This window comes from Podarcis liolepis (assembly GCF_965112155.1).
Source record: "Podarcis liolepis genome assembly, chromosome: 5".
In the NCBI taxonomy this organism is placed as follows: Eukaryota; Metazoa; Chordata; class Lepidosauria; order Squamata; family Lacertidae; genus Podarcis; species Podarcis liolepis.
The window spans coordinates 70,626,462-70,648,870 of NC_139556.1; the positions used below are offsets into that span (position 1 = coordinate 70,626,462).

Sequence of the window (22,409 nt, forward strand, 5' to 3'; positions counted from 1 at the left end):
AAGGAGAATATTAGAAGCCGGGCCTTTGCTGATGGGCAGGACCTACGCAGCCCTGCCCACAAATTCTTTGGATAGAAACATCTTGGGGGGGGGGCGGCAGATCCTGCATTGACACCATTACTCAGTACTGTCCTTGCAGTAAAGCTTTGGACATATACTACTAGAAGAGCAAGACATGTTTGGCTTTGTGATGACTGTAATAAGTGGAGCTTGATATATGACAGTTCCACATGTTGCAGAACTAAAATTCCTATCAGCCCTAGTAAACATGGCCAATGGTCAGGGATGGAGGGCAATGTGTGGAGGGCCAGAGTATCCCCACACCTGATGTATGCCTGGTTTAAGGATCTCCAGAGTTTTGAGGGTATAGGTTTTGCAGTAAGGATGTCCTCGATTGTCTTGCAGTGATTTAAATTGTCATGTATTTGCTTTCATACGCAAGAAAGAGAAGACCAAGGATGTCTTCAAACACTTTTTGATCTCACAGCTGGCAAGTAAAAGAATATGTGATGCTTCTTTGCCACAGAACACCTAAAATAATTACTTATCCAGCGTAGATTCCCTCTCATTTTCCATGGCTCTGCGTGCCATTGATAATAGTCTTTGCACTTCAGTTCATGTGGTATGGAAATTTGGTATAGGGTGGGGGTTTTCTTATCTAGTGGATCTTTAGCACAGAATTCTAGACTTGCTGATTTTGCAGCTTCCTTTTCATTTGAAGAGCAATTTTGCACTGATATTGTTCTATAATTTTCAATGCGTTTTGCCATGATTTAAATGCAGGAGTTCAAGGGAGACAAATCAGCCCCACTGTGCCAGTTATTTTATACAGTAGCCAGCAACCGGCATTGTATAGAAACTGTTTTATCAAAAAAAGTAAAAATACTGCAATTTATTTTCTCTGTATTTTTAACCTTAATTATACACTGCAGTACTTCAAAGAATTAAATACTGCAGGTGCATAGTGGGGAGAAAAAACATTAACAGTGGAAGAGAGAAGTAAAGGTAAAGGCAATTGTGAAAAGATATGTTGCCAGATAAGATCTGAAAAACAGATGGGAAGTCAACAAAGCAGAGAGAGAAGGGATGCTGTTATGCTCAGCAGGAGCTGAATAGGAGGTGTTTTTCATTTCAACAGTTAAAGAAGATAGTAGAAAGAGACTGGAGCTAGATAATCAAAGAGAGAATCTGATAAATAACGGAAAAAGCAGGGGCAGAACAGCATTAACTCATTAGATTGCCAGAATTCTTTTAGCAAAACTATAGTCTCAAAGGATATATTTTCAGATGGTATGCTCTACAGTCTAGTAGCTTCTTCACATTAGTTCCATAGATTATTATGGGCTAATTTTAGCAAATGCCTGTAGTGCAGCCCCCAACCAGCACTGCAACTTATAGTGGTAAATTTTAGAAGGTAGAACAAGATACCCAAAGGATTTGTGTAAGAAGAAACAGGTATTTAAAATTAATGAATATCTTATGTAAACTCTCTTATTCTTCACAGCTTCTCTTTAATTCCAAACCCAAAACACAGTAACGCAGAACAAGAAGATAAGGAACAATCAGCGGCATGCTAGAACTCCCTGTCATGTCCTCACTCCCTTGTTCTCTTAGAATGGCAATGCTGCCCCACCTGAGAGGTGCTGGAATTGAGTTCCAGCAAATTCTGACTGGAAAAAATCCCCGGGAACAATAATAATTGTACTGTTGGTCTTCTTCTGGGCTTTTAAGGATTTTATAAATGTATTCAAAATAATTAGGCTGTGATTTTTGCAGTTCCATTATAATATTCTCCCCCTTTTAAAGCTCCTCCTCCTACTTGTTCTTCCTTGTCCTTCATTTTAAATAAAAATCTAGGAACAGGGTAGGGTAGATAAATAAAGGAGAGCTATGCATGAATAGGAAAAACAACAAAGCATTCCAACTACAAATTTACAAGGGTCAAAAATGACATCAGTGGATCTGTTGTGTTAAGTTTTCTATGCATTATGTATAAGGTCTGCGCCATGCATTTAAGGCAGTATGATACCACTATAAACAATCTTGACTTTCCCCCAAAAAATTATGGGAACTGTAGTTTGTTAAAGGTGATATAAGTTGTTAGAAGGTTGATTATTAAACAACTCTGGGAACTGGGAGGGGAATATGGGCCTGGAACAACTCTCACCATCTGTATAAAACTGCAGCTCCAATATTTCTTGGGGAGAAGTCATGACTGTTTATAAAGTGGTATGATGCTGTATTAAACATATAGTGTAGGTGAGGCCTAAGTGTGTGTGCAAATAATTTTATTTGTATGCCACCTTTCCACAGTTCAAACCTTGCTCAAGATGGCTTACAGCATGTAAAAATACATAACTACAACATAACAAACGTAGTCATAAACAATAAATTAAGCATAAAAAAATACAAACTGAACATTTTCAAGATAAATTACACCAAAGCCTCGCACAAAGATACAAAAAAAACCAACAGCAGCAGCACCCCAACTCAGCCTCAGCTTTTGCAGCTGGAGTCAGTCAGGGCTCCACCCTCCCTGGTCAGGTAGAAAAGGCCTTCAAGGCAGAGCAGCAGGTCTTCCAGGACTCACAGCCAAGATAGTCTCTGGCTTTTTCAGCCTCAGCTTCTGCAGCTGGAGTCAATAATAAGAAAGGCAGTATGTCTGGGCTATCTGTTCTAGTGTTTGAATGAAGAGGTGGGTATGGGCAGAGCCTGCATCCTTTCCTACGCATGCCTGTTCTACACAGTGGATGAATGCCTAAAAGTTTTTGCAGCTGTTCTCCTAGCTGTTTATTAGGCCCAATTGCTGCATTCTATTTCTAAAAGATAATGAAATTGGTATTTGATTATTGAGAGGGTATAATTACTATAAGAGTAAAGTTTTAAGCGTGTGGGGGTGGTATTGATTTTTGAAATGCTTTTGCATTTTATTTTATTTTTAATGACAGAATATTTTTTCATTTGCTTGGACTAGTTTGATGTGGGAAATAATTTTGAAGTAAAGCACAGTTCTGTATTAAAATGCATGTTTATGAACTGCCGCAAGATCACTGATACTTTTCTTCAAAGTTCAAAAATGTTATCACCCTTTTGATGACGTTACAAGACTCTGCGCATTAAAAACAGGTGCTAAGTATATTTTCTCCCCTTTCCTTCTCTTGTTTAGATTTGCGATAAAGAATGGCACTACTATGTCGTAAATGTTGAATTCCCAGTAGTTACTTTGTATATGGATGGTACAACGTATGAACCTTACCTTGTAACAAATGACTGGCCTATTCATCCATCACACATAGCAATGCAACTTACTGTTGGCGCTTGTTGGCAAGGTAAGTAGAAGACTGAAATGTGTAAATTAAGATTTGAGGACATCTACTGTACATTAAAACCTCAGTAATATTAACCAAAAGCAAGGTCCTATCATGTGTGTATGTGTGTGGCCTATGCTTCAGAACAACAACACTGAGCATAGTCTTTATGTGGTCTCAGAAATGCCAAAGATTCCTTTTTTTTTTTAAAGAAACAGTTTCTGTAGATAAGGATATAGAGTTAGGACTCACCTATACAGCTGCAAATAAAATGTTTTAAATGTGTTGTAAAGTGCAATATACAAATATGGCAGTAGATGGTGAAGGTGAGTGATGCCAAATTCAATGTATTTTTCAAAACTTTAAAGCATCTTCACAGCATGGGTTTTTTTTAAAAAAAAATGTATGTAGATTCCACCCTAGAGATCTAAAGAGAGGGCTGCGCAGGAATACAGTCATACCTCACGTTACGTCCACTTTATGTTACGTTCTTTCAGGTTATGTCCCGCGCGACCCGGAAGTACCGGAAAGGGTTACTTCCGGGTTTCACTGCTCACACATGAGCAGAAATGCAAAATGACATTACACGCATGCGCAGAAGCGGTGAATCACAACCTGCGAGTGTGCAGACGCGCTGCTGTGGGTTGCGCGCTTTTCATGTTGCAAACGAGCCTCCGGAACAGATCCCGTTCGCAACCAGAGGTACCACTGTAGTAAAGTGTCATAGGGTTGCTCCAAATCCAGCTCCTTACTGCCTGACCAATAAAGCTCCTGGCCAAAATTTTGGGGTTTTGTTTGTTCTTTTGGTTGATTTCAATGTTTTATTCTGAATGGCTTCATTTATGTATGTCACTTAGATATGCAAACGATTAAGCAGCATATAAATGTATTGAGTAAGCTAACTTTTTATAAAGGAACCCTATTCTCTGATAGTGTCCTCTAGTTTTCTGCCCTTTTGGGTGCCACTAAAGCAGCTGGTCTGAAGGAGCAACTAGAGGTTTATGGTACCCAGAGCCCAGCTGACTCAGTGGTATGTCAGGCGACCTGGGGAACCAGTAAAGTGGCATATTGATTATAAACCTTCAAAACACCCACCTGCTCTTTGGTCGGAACAACTGGTCATTCTGATGAGGACCATCTGCTCCCTACCTTGCCTGACTCCCTAGGTTCCTTATAAGACTTACTAGGCTCTCACCTGTAGTCTTCTTTCACAGTTTTGGTTACAACTATCCCTTTGAGCACCACCACCTGGAATCATTGCATTTTCCTTCCCACTAACCTGATGCCAATGCAAATGTATGAACTGGCTGTCCATCGAAGCTGGCAAGAAAACAGACTTCTCTTTTTCTTTTCTCTGGCATTATTTCCATAATTTGCTGCTTAATCGAGATGCAAGTACTTTAACTTCCCTCCTTGCAAAAAGACTGAGCAATGTGCTGTGTTCATGCAGTAATCTGGCCCATAATAGATTTATAGTAGGGGGCATTTTGCAAACAGTGTGACAAAAATATTGGACATAACTTGAGCAAGAAAAGAGACGTGCTGTTTGTTGTTTTGATGTGGGAAAAGCTTTTGACTGCCTGGAAGCAGGTTGCCTCGAGGTTGTCTTTTTAACTTACTGCAAAAGAAGAATTTGGGAATGGACTGCCTTTGGGAAGTCAGAGCTCGATGCTCTTAGTGAAGGTTAATAACTTCCAGTGTGGAAAATTTCAGATCAATTGTTGGAGCAGGTAGGAATGCCCACTTTCCCTTTGTGCTGTCAATTGAGCTTTTAGCTGTGAGTGTGACAGTCCAAGGCAACGCAAAGGCCAAGGGAATCCAAATTGAGGGTAACTGTCATAAAATTAGCTTATTTGCTGATAGCATAGTTCTATATTTGACCAAACTGGAAACACCAGCAGCAGCACTATAGGAACATGTTATGTGCCTGTTGTAGAAACTCCTTATGTTCTGCTAACTTCACAAAATCTTAAATGTTTCTGGTAAGTATCCCTGTTCAGTGTCCGACTCTGGGGTTGCGGCACTCATCTCGCTTTATTGGCCGATGGAGCCGGCATACAGCTTCCGGGTCATGTGGCCAGCATGACTAAGTAGATTCTGGCAAACCAGAGCAGTGCATGGAAATGCTGTTTACCTTCCCGCTGGAGCGGTTCCTATTTATCTACTTGCACTTTGACGTGATTTCGAACTGCTAGGTTGGCAGGAGCAGGGCCTGAGCCACAGGAGCTCACCCCATCACAGGGATTTGAACCGCCGACCTTCTGATCGGCAAGCCCTAGACTCTGTGGTTTAAACCAGTGTTTCCCAACCTTGGGCCTCCAGCTGTTTTTGAACTGCAATTCCCATCATCCCTGACCACTGGTCTTGCTAGCTAGGGATGATGGGAGTTGTAGTCCAAAAACAGCTGGAGGCCCAAGGTTGGGAAACACTGGTTTAGACCACAGCACCACCCGTGTCCCATTTAAGGTCTCATTTAAAGGTCTTATTTAAAGAAAACCCAGTTTAAAGATGAAGAACAGTAAGCAGGGAGAGTGGGAGACTTGAGGTTGCATATCAACAATTAGCAGCAGCTAGCCAGCTGACAAAGCTAGCACACAAGTCCCTGATGTCTTTCCCACTATGGTCAGAGATAGTAATGGCTGGTGATGCAGCATGGGTGGGGCTACCTTGCCCTTCCACCTTCCCAAACCATGCTAGGGGAGAGGACCAATGCAGCAGGGAGCATGGTGCAGGCACTGTGATGAAGCCAGTTCTTTGCTTCTGAATCCTAATGTGCCAATCCCACCCCCTTCACAGTAACGGGCAACAATGCACGGAAAGCAGGAAACCAATGAAGCCCCATTGTGCCCACCACACAAGCTGCTGCTGGTCAGATGTGGTTTGTTTGTTTTTTGTATGACAATGATTGTTTCTAAATTTGCATAAAATATATATTAATATAAATTTATTCATATAAATTGCCATGTACAATATTTATGCAAATTTGTTTCCTCTTTTGGCGATGCCGATCCTCTTTTCTTTGTCAATCATAATATCCCCCCCGCTAAAGTGGTAGGAAATTTAATCTTTTGCAGCCTCGTGGGATGGACTGGAGCCTGGCTCCTTTTGGTACTTAGAAACTGCTTTATCAAGAGGTTGGTTTAAAAAGCTGGGAAATTAATTCTGAGGTGAGTTCTTTGAAGATGGAGGAGAGTCTGAGCAGACTGCAGAGAGGGAGAAAAAACTATCAACAGAAGATAGAGGAGGAAAAGGAATCTGCAGCCTTCAGTGGAGGCCGATCCATTAGCTCCCTTAGGCCGGCCCCACCTGCTTATCTTCCAGTCCAGGAGATGACTCTGTGTGGCAGCTTCCTCCTTCTCCATCTCAGTGTTGTTCTTGTAGCACTTAGCAGGAAGGAGGATGCAAACAAAGCTAGAATTAGAATACAGTCATACCTCAGTTTGAAGTAGCTTCAGAATGAATATTTTCGGGTTGCGCTCCGCGGCGACCCAGAAGTAACGGAGCACATTACTTCCGGGTTTCGCCGCTGGCGCATGCGCAGACGCTCAAAATGACTTCACGCGTATGCATAGAAGCGCCAAATCGCGACCCACATAGACGTGTGTTTCGTTCGCTTCTGGATGCAAACAGGGCACCGGAACGGATCCCGTTCGCATCCAGAGGTACTACTATACCACAAATCTCAGAATTCCCTCCACAACAAGAAGTTGCTAGGAAGGAAAGCTGAATTGCACAAGATTAGTTACAAATGGATCAAGGATGCTTGGAAATACCCAGTGCTTTTTTTCTTTAAAAAAATGTTTAGGGATGCTCTCATTTTCCTACTCGTATTGAAATACTGCCCCTCAATGAGGCCAAACTTAGATTCACAACATGCAGCTGTCCCATACAGGGCTCAAATCTGCAATTTTGGTGTTATCAGCACCCGCTCTAACCAACTGAGTAATAAGTTTAAAGGACAGCCAGGATTTTAAGAAAAAAACTTGCAGGTGCAAGGTACACAGAATGCATCATTGATGGCATTGGAGGACTTGTGAGGATGGTGATATTTCTGCAGCTGTTATATTATTTTCAGACCATCCACATCTGCATTCCACCAAAAAACTACAGCACTGGCAGAAAGCACTAGATGATTTTGTACAGAAGGGGTTTTATAGAGTCCCTTCTGTGGCTATAAAATGCTTACCTAGCAAGGTGAGACCCAGGGTAATGGATTTACACTCATATCATAACACAGCCCATTTAAGGCCTGTTATGCATTACGTAAACTCTGCCAAGCAAAATAAATGGTTAGAATAAAAGATAGAGCATTCCCATTCAGAACTGCAACTCCTAGGCAGGGATGAGGGCACACTTCATTCACTTTCCATTTAAAGGAAAGTCTATCTAGCTAATTTATGAAATAAAAAATTCCTTCTAGTAGCACCTTAAAGACCAACTAAGTTAGTTCTTGGTATGAGCTTTCGTGTGCATGCACACTTCTTCAGATACTGAAGAAGTGTAGATACTGTGTATCTGAAGAAGTGTGCATGCACACGAAAGCTCATACCAAGAACTAACTTAGTTGGTCTTTAAGGTGCTACTGGAAGGAATTTTTTATTTTGACTATGGCAGACCAACACGGCTACCTACCTGTAACTAGATAATTTATGCTTCTTGAAATAATACATAAGCCGAAACACAGCCATCATTGAAGATTCACACTACTCCAAATTTTGAAATGTAGTTCTCCAGCCAAGTAATGTATACAAAAATACATTTATTGGGGTAAAGTATGGATAAAAAAGCATAGCTTGGTGAAAGCAATGCATTATATTAGACAAAATTCCTTTGCAAAAAATTGCATTTTAGGAGAAATTTGTACTAAAATGCTAGTGATTTTTCATTAAAAACTTTAAAAACCCACTAGCTGATGTGGAATTATGGAGAATTGAACTTAAGATTCAAAAAAGGAAAAATTGAGAGCAACCAAACTTGATAGATTCACCTAACTCTAATCCTAGGCATATCACTTCATGTCTTTATAAGAAGTTAGGATTTTACAGGTGGAGTAGTAATTCATGATTATATGGCTATCTCCGTTTTAACTGTGGCTGAAATTGTGTTCATCTCAGCATTGCTTATACTGTATATAGTTGTTCTATGGATCTGTGACATTAATAAACCTTAATGGTTCATCTCCCATAGAACCTTGATTATGAAGAATCTTGGATCACAAAATGGGGATTAAGATTTGGCTCTCTGTTCCTCTGTACTGAACCTGCAGTTTCCAATTTAAAAGGCATTAGAGAAATGTTCTTTAATGTAATATCTCATTGGCACCAAATCCCACACCTACTGTTTCTCATGAGCAATCAGCATTCTAATTATTGCTTAAGTACCACAAGGCAGGATCTCTCTCTCTCTCTCTCTCTCTCTCTCTCTCTCTCTCTCCACTACTGGTGATAAGATTCTGGAGTGGAATTATAAGACATATCCCAAATGTTACAGGATCTCTCTCACCATTTGAGACTAGGACACTTTTACTGGGAATTCTGGATGGAGAGGGAATCTCCACAATTAGCTATGTTCATATCTTTCTCTTCTTGGTAGCAAGTAGAATTCAAATTGTGCTTAAATGGAAAGATAAGAATCCAACTCAACATTTTGGTTGTTTTTACACAGAATGGGAAGACAAGATATCTACTCAGCAAAAAGTAATATCCATTTATAAATCCAAAGAGTGGAATTCAATGTCACACTATTACAAACATTCCATTTACACAAGCATTTCAGTTTCCCAAGTGGAACAATCCCCATCACCTTCCTCTCTGCTCTGTTCTGGGGGTGCTCCTGACCCCCCTGAACCAATTTTGGTGTGTATAGAGGGGTGCACGGGGGGAGTTGGGCCTGAAAAGGCCCATTCCATAAACAGAAGACCTAACTGAGTTTGTTTGGTAAATTCTGTTGTAAGGCATTTATTTATTTACTTATTTTCAAATATGAATTCTTTTACTTATCAGAAAAGTGCAAATACAAATGCCCATACAAGTTTTTGTCAGTCCTCGGCAAAAGCTGGTAGGAAGAAGTCTGCATGCCATTCTAACTAACTCAACCCCAGGCCCAACACAGATGGGGTAGGATTGTGTTGTTTTACTTGTATCAGTTTTCTTCATTATGGGACACTGTATCACACTATATCTTTGTTATATAAATGAAATCCACTAAATGCAAGGGGAAAGACTGTATTATCTGTGTTCTGCTGCAGAAAAAAAATTGACTTTCCTTTTTTTGCAACTATTGCTCATGGCTAACAGATATACAGTCTTGTTTCATTGATTTGACCATAAACAAGACAAAACAAAACACTGTTGGCATAATTCTATTCCCTAGTAAACAGAAAGTCAACAAGTTTTGGGATAGATCTTCGAATGAGTCCTCACCACTGATGCCTTGAGATCCTACATGACTAAGACCGCATATGGCATCTCTTTGAACCACAAAGAAGAGCAAAGTTTCATGACAGGAAATTTTGGTTGTACAAAAAGTATTATTGGTAAAATGTAAGGAACGTCTAATAAAGTCAGCAGTCACATTCACACGATGCTTATGTAGTAAATCTGCATCAAAGCAGCATATGGATGTCATATTATTGCATTTCCAAACCTGACCTCCAAACTAAATGCCAACATTTCAAAGGACATTAATCTGTGATCACTATAGTACTGTTTTAGAGTTATTATTTTCCATTTTGTTGTATTTCCAGAACAGTGTTCAAGTTCAAAGCTTAATCCTTTGCTTTAAAAGCAGGTCATCCTTTTTCACCCATACTTATTTGCTCTTTCTCTCTTGTATGACATTTTGTCATACAAAAGGCATTCTCTGATTTTCATGGTTTCTATAAATAAATAAATAAATAAATAAATAAATAAAGCAGGCTAGACCCTTTGTAATTAGGATAACCAGCAGGAGAAGGACAGACAGTCCAACAGGTTAAAAACCTTCCAGATTTTCTAGGATTTATTAGGTTGCAGTTTTGTGAGAATCGGGATCAAAATCCATTCATGCCAAAAATGGTAATACTAGCAGTAGGAGAAAATGTAGGAAAGAAAGAAGAAAAAATCGGGATGAATTCTATTTAAAAATAAAAACAAAGGTTAAAGGAAATGTTTAATGTATTGCTGTTAACTGTGAAGAAAAGTCTTTTTCCAAGATAAAGACATTTCATTTCTTGTCTGGAAAACAGGATTTGTTTCATGCTGGCTGCCTTCTTAACATGCCTTAGATCACAGGAGAAGCAGGGCACTCTTGCGACTGATACATTTTAATTCTGTTTACCATAGGTGAGCCCACTAAAATAATGCTACTTATAAGTCTGTCTCTTTCACGAAAATATCATAAGCAAGACTGAGGGAACATATTTGTTCATGAGGTATTGCTTCTTAACAGTCTTTCGGTATAACTTTTTAATTTGATAACATTCTTTATATTATAAGATATACTGAAATGCTGGCAAGCTGTTATTAGAACCGATCTTTATGGAACAATGTGTCGTGCTTCCCAATTGAAATACAGGACTGCCAGTACTCCATTTGGAACCAACTGTGTACACAAAATGCAGTCTTCCTAAAGTTGTTGAATGTCAAGGTCCCCAAGCCACCCCTCAAAATAACTCACAATTCACACATAATTTTTGTTTAAGGTTTTTGGCATAATTTTGGCCACAACTTTATTAAAATACATAATCTGTGAGTGGTTGCTTAGGCATTGGTTAAGGCTATCTGTCCCCCCGCCTGGGACAGAACCGACTTCCGAACTCCCTCGGAAGCCAGTGAAGGGAAAACAATCTATGGGGAGCAATGGAGCTGAGTCACAGGCCCTCACCGCTCACCCACATGCTCCCCAGGGCTTGCCAGCCCTGGTCCCATTTCAGGGATTGGACAAAAACGTGACAAGCCCCTGGATTCCTTTAACGGAATTCACTTCCACACCACCATTGGAGGGGCAGGCCCAGCCTATCCTTACCCCTCCTCCACCAATTTTTATAACCAATGCCTAGCCACAACCTTACAAGTTGTGACGAATTGCTATGTAGTAGGCAAAAACCAAATGGCACCAGCCAATCAGCCCAATGGACAAAATTCCTACCAGGCCTCTGCCCTAATGGCAGACGACCCCATGACAGGCATAGCAAGGTCAACCAGAACTCAGGGCGGGCGGGTGGGTGATCCTATGCACTCAGTGAAAGAGAAAGCAAAAGCTGAGTGCCCCAATATTTAAAGCCTTTGGTCCCACCCACCACATTGCAACATGCAATTTGCCCCAGCAACCCGGCTATCCAATCGTTGCCCCAGGCCAGCTTGCATTTACCCTGCCTGGCAACAGAGGGTTGGCTTGGCAGACCCCACCGCAACACATGCTCTCATTTCAGGGAGAACACGCTTTCTTTCCCCACCCCCACACCCGTTGTTAAAAATGTAAGATAAGCCACACAGAGTGACCCACACTTATATCAAACTCTAGATTTCATGCACTAATTAAATCCATACTTTGTGAGGCTACCTTAGAAGACAGGAAGTCTCAATCAGTGCCAAATGTGACTGCCTGGATGCTCGCACTGTCCAGAAGGCTAGAACACGTGCCATCAATTTTGCACCAGATGAATTGATTCTGCATTGCATATCTGGGCTCAGTTTAGAGTGATCATGTTAACCTTTAAAGCCCTTAACCATTTGGGCCATTATCTGCATGGTTTTTTTTAATGTTATGTAAGTTATTGATACATTTGTTGTTTTAAATTGAGTTTTATTTTACTTCACCCTAAGATTGTTGTAATGATGGATGGCTGAGCTATAAATATTTTAGTTATAAGCAGCTGCTTATAATATACTTTTCTATGTTGGTCCCAGGCACCAGCCAAACATGGTGAGTGCCACTCTGTTTGCTATGGCTATTCCAAGAAATGGCAGAATTAGCCTGGCAAGGGTTTGATACCGAACTATACATGGGGCAGGAGGGCACTATATAAGGGTGGTTGGTTTTTTTTGCTGATGCACAGTAACAGAAAATATTGTAGTAAGAGAGTTGTGTTGCATCCTTTGCACTGTGGCTTTCAAAAATACATTGCCCACAAGAATTTATTTTTAATTAGTAGAAGCTTCTTCAGGATCTGCTAACGTATACCTGCTTTCATCAAGCTGGTTTTTAGAACACAGTACTACTGTCAGTGCCTGACCTCCCTACTCATGAGGTTGTAACCTCCATACAGATTTTATTTGAGTCTTATTTACAATGTGCTCCTGAAATAGAGCAGCTTATAGACCTTCTGTGGTAGCAATGTATGGTAATGCTTGTCTTGACCAGGTGAGTAGAAAAAATAAGGAATTACTGTATATGCCTTGTTTTCAGTTTATGAAAGGCAGACTTCTTGAATACGCAAATTGACAGTGATAAAACTTTGTTGGATCATGTGTAACATCTCAAAGGGTCTCATAGAGCATTTGCATCAGTACCTGGTGTCTCAGTATTGGTAGTGATAACCAATAGAATATAGTATGTTCCTCTTCTTTAATGTTTGCAGTTCTTTTCTGAGCTTTCAGACAGTAAAATCAGATTAAGTTTGATTATCACATTGTTATATTTAATAATAACACTCTTTGGCAGCAGTCTTTTAGTTGTATAAGAGGCCATTGTGTTCTGATAACAGTTCATCTGCCAATGTGGCAAAGAACCTCTCTTACTAAATGATGACTTCAATAATGCCAAGGTTTAGATGTTCCCTTTGGCTCTTTAGTTACCAACAATCATTTTGTGGCAAAGACAGGCAGAGAAGTAAGCCGGTTATATGAACTCTTTTCCCACAGACTTCATCAGAGTATCTTTGAAAAAAGATAAAGTCTCAATTTCATAGTGTTCCCCTCAGGAACCAATCCTTTCTATATGTATAACTCTTTACCTCCTGTCACTATAGCCGTGACATGAGTTAATTACTGTCAAAAGGTTGCACTTCCATTTTCCATAGCTGAAAAGTCATTACTTCCAATACTGCAAAGCCATTTTGGTATCTTAAGAGTTGTGGTGAGGGATGAAGTAATTAACTTGTGTCATTTCCACAATGGAGTCAACACTGAGTAGCTCTTTCAGACAATGCCTCCTAACAAATTAAGTCACATTACCATATAAACAATGGAAGTAATTTTGCTGTTTTCTTCCCCTTCCTCTTTGTGTCCTGACAAACCATAATCCCATGTTTAAAACAACAACAAAACAGATTAGTGAATCATCCTCCTTTGCTTTTTCTGCCTAAAAGGCATGGTTGGTCATATAATCAAATTAATTAAAACACAACTTTATTTAGCGTAATAGGACCAATAGTGTTTTGTAGTAAGTGTTGATGCTTCTAAGGACTGCTAACTATATTTTCTGTTGCTCATTTCTGTCCTAAAATTATCACGTGACTACATGATACAGAACAATTTTAGTTCATACATATTTCAGACCATAACTCTATCTACTATAATCATAGTGTGTGCTTCTTTGTTTTTCCACTTCATATACACTGCAAAAAAGTACATGATGTGATAAACACTGTACACAATGTGGAAAAAAATGTGTATATGGGCCTCAGATATTACCAACTTAGTGGGTAGGCTTCAGAAGACTAATATATTTTGCTCATACACAAAGAACACATGGGATTTGGGTATATTCTTGCAGGAGACAGAAACTGACACTGCAAGTGTCACCCATCTATTCAAGAAGGCCACACCAGGCTTCAGAAAGCATATCCTATTTGAATTTATAATTCCATGCTCTAATCACATACTTAATAGTTGTATGTGTTATGTTGTCCTGAAAGTCATTATTTATTTATTTGACAATTGGCAACTTCATATTCAGAATTGCTCAGGATTTATAGGAATCCCCCCCAAAAAATGCAGTTTCAAAGCTTCAGTCTACCATCTTGATTAAAAATGGTGTCCAACTGGATCCGAACACAGATGGCAACCTGCTCTTCGATCTCAGGAACAATTATGCAAAATGTGGTTATGTTATCTTAAGAAGCGTCCAAATACATAGAAAACAGATATACGGACAAACAGCTTTATCACACATTGCCACATAAATGTACCCCAAGTGGCTTCCAACACAACATCAAAACATACAAGCCAACACATCATTGCATAATAGTCTAGATGCCACTTCATTTCAAAACATAATATGCCAATTCATATAATTCATCATGGAAAAGTCTCTCTCTCCCCCCCCCCCCCCCCCGCTGGCCACTCATCACACTGAGGTAAGGGATGGGCACAGCAGGAGGGGCTCCATTTGAAATCTTAATGTGTGAAAAGGATGGTACAGGTGCAGGCCATTCAACAAATTATTTTTCATGAAGTTGCAAATAAAACCTGAGAATATGCATCTCATGTGAGATGGGCATTTTGTGTCAGAATGCAAGATATACTGTCCTTTCTTTGCTTATTTCAATACAGATTAGTCTTTGTTGTTCAATTAGGTTCTCCTAATTAAGGTATGGGTGTGCAGTTTATGCTCTGTTGTTCGCCAAGTAGAATTCATGTGCAGTACTAATTCCTTGGCATAGGGTGTGATTTTATTTTTTAAGATACCCTTTGGAAATCGAAACTGGTGACATTTTTTGATACCTGAAACAGATTAAAATTCCGTTAGGAAAAATAACTAAAGTTTTATTTAACAATGTTTTTCTTTCCTTTCCAAAGCTGATATGGTACCATGAACCTAAGTGTTTATGGGTTTTCCATCATTGGTAATAAAAGGACAGAGTTATAAAGTATGAATGAAGCCTTTTGGCAGAAATAGACTGTCCTTTCAATTGTTCAAATTGTTATATATTTTTTTCTAGGAAGTTAAAATAAATAAGCCCATCTGTGTGTCATTTCAATGTTGACAACACTGTCACTCCCTTTTTATTGTTGTTGTAGCTGTCCTTGCAAGTAACTAAATGGTTGTGAAGTTTGGCTACATTTGGTTGGGCTCAGGTGGTGCATCAACACTATGGTTCATCATTAATTTTTATGATGCAGGTGGGTTTGTCTTCTCTGCCGGATCTATAAATAAGTTTCAATTGGACTGTCTCTTTTATTTATACTAGTTGTCTGGCTGAAGCTGCTCAGGTGGACCTAGAAGGTGCTGCCAATGGCAGACGTGACCAGTGTCTGTACTATAACCCCTTGAGAAGGATAACTGTTCAGCTGGATGCTTATTTTTAAACCATAACGCTTCTGATGCATTTGTCAGTGCTGTGTACTTCTCTCTATTTGTGTCCCAAGGAGGGTGTTGGTTAGCTTTTGCAAGTGACACTTTAGGGGCTTGCATTTCTCTAACAATTTAAAAATACAGTTAATGCATCTTGTAAAATGGGAAATATTAAAATATCTGTTGGCCATGTCTCTTTTGCTATTAGTATACACAAGTCTCTCTCTCTCTCTGTGGTTTGTTGTCAGTTATAGTAATTCTGACTCTCCCTTCTGGAAATGTGGCTTCTTCCTTAAAAGCAATAGTAGTTCATTGTTAATACGGAAATATACATCATATGGGTTAGTATCATAATGTGGTGCAGATGTGGAAAATATAAAACCAAGTAAAAATGTTCTGTGAAATGTTTGGTGGTAGTAATTGCAGGCTTGATGCATATTATAAGGTACCGAGTTTCAGGAATCAGTAAGAGAATCAACCTCAGTATGCAATTATGATATTGATGAAATCAAACCAAAGCAGCCTATACCCCAATAAATCAATGTGCATGAAATCAATGTGCAAAATCCAATTGCTTCTGATTCACCCATACCTCACCCACTGGCATGACTGAAATCAGATGTTAATCTTGAATGGGTTTATTTCCTTAATTTACTCCATAATGAGTCTGTTTTTCTTTCCTCTATCAGCCACTCATTTCTATTTAGTTTTATATATCACAGGCAGTCATTACTAAGCAGCATAATGTCAGTTTATATAGAAGGTAAGCAAATTTGGTAGGAAGGCCATTTTGTTAATTTAACAGTAACTAATTGCATATTGCTTTATAAGAGATTTACTATTCCCAGGACCAGCAAGCAGCATAGATGGCCTTTTCATTTGGTTGGTGCTTTGTTTTTAAACAGCATGCTATTTTCAGGTTTCCTTCTTCATCTACAGAATCACAATTATCTTCTAAAATATAATAGAGTTTGATGCTTAGCTTTATGCTGCTTCTAAATTAAAATTGTAGAAGCAGCTTTTACATCACTTGCTGCAGGGCTGATGTTTTGCAGGCCATGTCTCCGACTAGAATGCATTTTCACATCAGACTCCCATATGAAAGCAGGAGTTTTTAATAATATAAATGGTGATATTTAGACATACTAATCCCTCACATGAGGGAAATGAGTGTGCTAGCTCTACCTGCCTCTGTCATCATACCTGACACCTTCCACAAGTTGGAGGAATAACTTCGGACGTGGGGAGTCTTTTCTTCCAGGGAAATTGCATGGGGAGTAGAGCAGGATCGTCACTGCACACATTTACCTTCAGCTTGTGACAGATGATAGGGACAGGGATGGAGGGGGCAGAGCTAGTGCACATGCCCCCACTTTCCCTCATGCAATCTAATTGCATGGGAATTAGAATGTGCAGATAGGTCTGGAGCGTTATAACCATAAATAGTAACAATGTACGAGTCATTTTCTATTTGGAATTCTGTTTGGGATTACAACAGCAGCTGGATTGTCAGTTGTCTCAGACATTTAAAGACTGTGTTGGAAATATTGATAGCCATAAATAAAAATGTATCTATGAATTATTATCAGCTACGATTTGTGCTTCTTTTTTTTTTAATAGGAGGTGAAGTCTCTAAACCCAGATTTGCTCAGTTTTTCCATGGCAGCCTTGCCAGCCTAACCATCCGACCAGGCAAAATTGAGAGTCAGAAAGTGATTTCCTGTTTGCAAGCCTGCAAGGAAGGTTTGGATATTAACTCCCTGGAGAGTCTTGGCCAAGGACTAAAGGTGAGGGATGAACTGACATCATTTTTGATAACATTTAAAGCTGATTTATGAAGTGAAGAGCACAAGGTAGAGTACAAATGTATTCCCAGAAGCCATCTAATATGCCATGAAGTCATGCAAGGAAGCAGCTGAGCAGAAGAGGAGCTATGTGGCGCTGAATGCTTACATTTTTGCCTTTATAAACCTATAGGTACCAAGTGCGCCATGGGTGTTTCATAGCCCTTCGGCTTTTCAGCATTCAATTCTGCTCATGGTTTGTTTGAGACATTGTATAGAAACATGCACGTTCCCCAGGAGATACAGCACACATATCATCAGGCATGTGCTACAGTTACTGTAGCACCTTGAAGATGACTACTATTAGAGCAGAGATGGGTAACTGGATGGAGGAGGCAAATGGGATCAACAATTCAACCACCACAACCCCATGGGCCACTTGGACAGGTGCACAGCCCCGCCCACCTGCCAGTCACCTGACATTACCACCAAATGTGATTTCTCCCCCTCTTGATTTTACTATTTTATCATTTGTAAATGACTTTGATGAGTCTTTCAACGACTGAGCGGTGTACACATTTTATGAAATAAATAATAAAATAATATATAAACTTTCCCTTTGTCATCAACACTTTTTTGTATGCCCCTTTTCCACGCAAAAGTTATGCTCAATGTAGCTTACAAAGATACATCACAAAATCAACAATTGCAAGTATAATTTCATAGTAACAGCAATAATAAACACAGCTACATATAGTAAATGCAACGGCATACAACCCCTCCCCCCCAAAAACCCCCCAGTATTATAAATGTAGCAACATTGCACCTCCTAGCAGTGGCAAAAATAACAAGGGAGTTTGAACTGTTTGTCCTTGGTCCTAGAGGTGTGGGAAACAGTAGACCCTCCAGATGTTGCTGAACTACAACTCCCATCAGTCCCAGTAAGTATTGCCAAGGGCCAGGGATTTATGGGTACAGTGGTACCTTGGGATGCGAACGGGATCCATTCCGGAGCCCCGTTCACATCCCAAATGGAACGCAAGATGCGACGGCGTGTCTGCGGGTCACGTTTCGCTGCTTCCGCGCATGCGCGTGATGTCATTTTGAGTGTCTGCACATGCGCGAGCGGCGAAACCCGGAAGTAACGCGCTCCGTTACTTCCGGGTTGCTGCGGAGCGCAACTCGAACGCATTCAATCTGAAGCACATTCAACTCAAGGTATGACTATATTGTAATCCAGCAACAAATGGAGGGTCAAAGGTTCTTCACACCTGTCCTAGATGTTCTACCCACTGTTGCTATGTCTGCTACAAATTAGGCAACTATCAAGTTAATCTGATCAAGCATCTAGTCCTCAGCTTTCCCAAAGAATCCACTTCCCTGTTAGCATCACCATTCAGGCAGTAACTCCTCACATGGTGTTACTCACAGTTTCTCTCCTGTAGCAGCTTCTTCTTGTTGTTGTTTAGTCGTTTAGTCGTGTCCGACTCTTCGTGACCCCATGGACCAGAGCATGCCAGGCACTTCTGTCCTCCACTGCCTCCCGCAGTTTGATCAGGCTCATGTTCATAGCTTCGAGAACACTGTCCAACCATCTCGTCCACTGTCACCCCCTTCTCCTTGTGCCCTCCATCTTTCCCAACATCAGAGTCTTTTCCAAGGAGTCTTCTCTTCTCATGAGGTAGCTAAAGTATTGGAGCCTCAGCTTCACGATCTGTCCTTCCAATGAGCACTCAGGGCTAATTTCCATAAGAATGGATGCGTTTGATCTTCTTGCAGTCCATGGGACTCTCAAGAGTCTCTTCCAGCACCATAATTCAAAAGCATCAATTCTTTGGCGACCGGCCTTCTTTATGGTCCAGCTCTCACTTCCATACAGCACTACCGGGAAAACCATGGCTTTAACTATACAGATCTTTGTCAGCAAGGTGATGTCTCTGCTTTTTAAGATGCTGTCTAGGTTTGCCATTGCCTTTCTCCCAAGAAGCAGGCGTCTTTTAATTTTGTGACTGCTGTCTCTCCTGCAGCAGCCTCTTACACAACTACAAATTCAGGGGGTGGAATAGCTGGAAACACCTCTGTGCCTTTCCAGCTTGCATTGAAACTGCAAACAAAAGATAATTCTTTGGATCCCTGGCTTGAATTCAAGCTGTCCCTGCAATGGCAATGGAAGATTATTTACTCTTTGAGCTTGAACTCAAGACCAGGATGCAAAAGAAGAATAAGGAACATTTTATAATTTAGTTTATGTGTTGCATTTATGTCCCTCCTTTTCTACAAGGTGGCGTACATGGTTCACCCCCTCCTCATTTAATCCCCACGACAACCCTGTGAGTTAGGTTAGGATGAGAGGCAATGACTGGCACAAGGCTACTGGCTTTTGGGCACTGGGAACCCCAGAACAAGGGATTTTGTCAGCCCTGTGCTCAGTGCTTTGGGGGAGTGCCCAACAACACTTGGGCACTTGGAAACCCCTGTACAAAGCAGCAGAAAGCAGACTGGGTGGTGGATGTGTGGGGAGAGCAAAGCTTTCTTTTTGTAAGCTTAAAATCTAAATATCACAGTCGTAGGTTAACAAATGGAAATGTTCCAAATATTTTCAGCAGTTGCTTTTCCATTGTAATGATGCAAACACATGATTTCCCAGGGTTTTCTTCATCTTCAAAGAAACAGTAGCAGCTAAATTCACATTTATCAAACATAAATTAAAAATATTTTGTATAAAATCTTGGCTGTGAGCAAATATGTATAAAGAAATACGTTGTTTATTAAAAATGTATGTTGCCCTCCATCAGCTCTTGCTTATCTCGTGATCAATAGGAAACACAGTTTGTACACTGCTGTTTGCAGCTGACAATTCTTTGAAGCCTGCTTGAGGAGTGCCAGCATTTCTTGTCTTCTGTTTTGCCTCCCAACGGCTGATCTAGTATGGACAAGCGGCTGTCTCTGTGAAGCAGCTGCGGGTGGGAGAAATAAATGCAAGAGTTTAATTTTTCAGCTTCAAAACATTCTCTGTCTCCAATCTACAAGCTGGCATGGCTCAAGTTCCTCCTTTCATTTTTACCTTTTCAGCTATTTTGAGAGTCAGTGTGACAGCAGGAGAGGAAAATGAGAGGAGCTGTCAGAAATAGGGTCTTGTGCAGCATTTCCTAGTTGGCCTGACAGTGACATGTCCTGATGAAAGAACTGCAGTTGGCCCTAGAGTTGAACAGAACAGTAATAAAGACAGATTGTGCCTGTCTTTCAAGAGAAATAAAAATAAATCTGTATACAAATCATACCTGTTCATAGAAGCAAATCGTGTGCATGCATGCCAAGTAGCTTTTTCATAAAAATATAAAACACAAATCTGGAACAAAGAGATAGGAAGCATTGTCTGAAACTTTACCTAATTTGGGAATAAAGAACAGGATGAATGTGCAGGTGAGCTTGGTAATTAGATGTTCACTAGTCATCTGTTGTTACACTTGCCATTTCATATACATGGATTGTGCCGTTTTGTCTAGACCCATGGTTCCCAACATGGGGCACATGCCCCACAAGGGGGTGATTTGAGGGGCAATTCGAGAATGAGTTATTAACAGTGAATGGCCTTTTAGGCTTCCTACACATGAACAGGAGTTCATTTTTTGAATAATAAGAATTATATGTCATGGGGGGGGGGAGTGGATCAGGATTTTAGAGATGCTTAGGAGGGGCATGGCCAAAAAAAGGTTGGAAACCACTGGTCTAGGCTAATGAAGTAAGCAAAGGTAAATAAGGATACAGATATTGACATTTTAACAAACTTGAGCAAGCGAGCACAGTTTCTTTCATCTACAGCAAACTTAGCAATGTCTAGTGACATATATGTGAAAATATAATCCTGATCTCATATTTATTTCATTTATTGAATAAAGTTTATATTCTACATGATTGTTTAAAGCGGTTAACAAAAAAGGAGAAAATCAAGAGAAATTTTCCACCATACTTTAAAACATACAAATGCTAAAACAGAGTAAAATTGCCTCAACTTTCTAAACATAATTAACATATCATACAGCCTGCTGCAGGCGATGACGTTCCCTTCCAGCGTTTACATGTTGGATAATTTAAAAATATGGCACATCTTCCTGTAGTCAGAAGTTGTATGAATTAGTCTCTACCAATTCAGATACGCACACCATATTCTGCCTCATGTATGGACCACGAGGCCAATAGCATATTGTGATTTGGATTTACTAGACACTCATTGCTATAGTGGAATAAGAAAGCATCTGCACATTTACAATAAAGATTTGGAAGGAATTGACAAAGTAGAATATTTTTGTTGAACTTGCAGAGAAAAAATGACCCCCATATTTCATTGTAATAAGCTGCAGTTATGGCAAAAGCACGATGGTTAAATATGAAGAGTAGAGGAAATTGTCTTGATTCAAAGTGCTTCCACTGACTTCTAATTTATTTTACTGTTAATTATAGCTGCAATAATTACTAAAAGGTATGGTAGATGAGTGCCTGGTGGGTGCTTGCTCATAAATGGCTTTTACATATAGAACAAACATTAGCTAATAAAATTAGAGGGTTATAGGTTTGTTTTTTAAAAAAATTGATGGGAATATAACTGGTCTCTGTGAAACAGTTTTTAGAAGCTTGTTATTCAAAATGTTCTAATGACTCATCCTATATTACTTCCCTAAATACTAATTATATTCTTTGCCCCCCACCCACCAGTATCACTTCAATCCTTCCCAGTCAGTACTTGTAATAGAAGGAGATGACATTGTGAATATAAATCAAGCTCTCCAAAAGGTCTCCTATATCAACTCAAGACAGTTTCCAACTTCAGGCATTCGCCGTCTTAAAGTCTCATCCAAAGTCCAGTAAGTTATACTCACTGAGCTTGATTCAACCATTGCTTATACTTCATTAAACCTCATAGCAAGAACCTTACAGGTTTGGATGTGGAATAATGGCATGAAAATAAAATCTATCAATATAATTGGTATTTTAATGAATTGGCGAATAGTTTAAGAATTACATTTACTTTTACAGTGAAATAATTTCAGCTATACAGTAATTTCCTAATTCCTGCATGCCCATTGACTTCATATAGAGTTCT

The 22,409-nt window shown here is 39.9% G+C and overlaps 1 protein-coding gene across 2 annotated transcripts in view; it reads left to right on the top strand.

The window, feature by feature from the left end:
• CLSTN2 (calsyntenin 2) overlaps positions 1–22,409 on the top strand; it is a 322,960-nt gene that overhangs the window by 285,264 nt on the left and 15,287 nt on the right. For both annotated transcript variants that reach the window (XR_014526944.1, XM_083506385.1), the window contains exons 9-11: positions 3,167–3,329; positions 17,145–17,311; positions 22,022–22,170. Coding sequence is in view for 1 of the 2 variants with exons in the window: in XM_083506385.1 (XP_083362511.1) it covers positions 3,167–3,329; positions 17,145–17,311; positions 22,022–22,170 (479 nt within the window). In the remaining variant the exon portion in view is untranslated. The remainder of the gene's footprint in view (positions 1–3,166; positions 3,330–17,144; positions 17,312–22,021; positions 22,171–22,409) is intronic.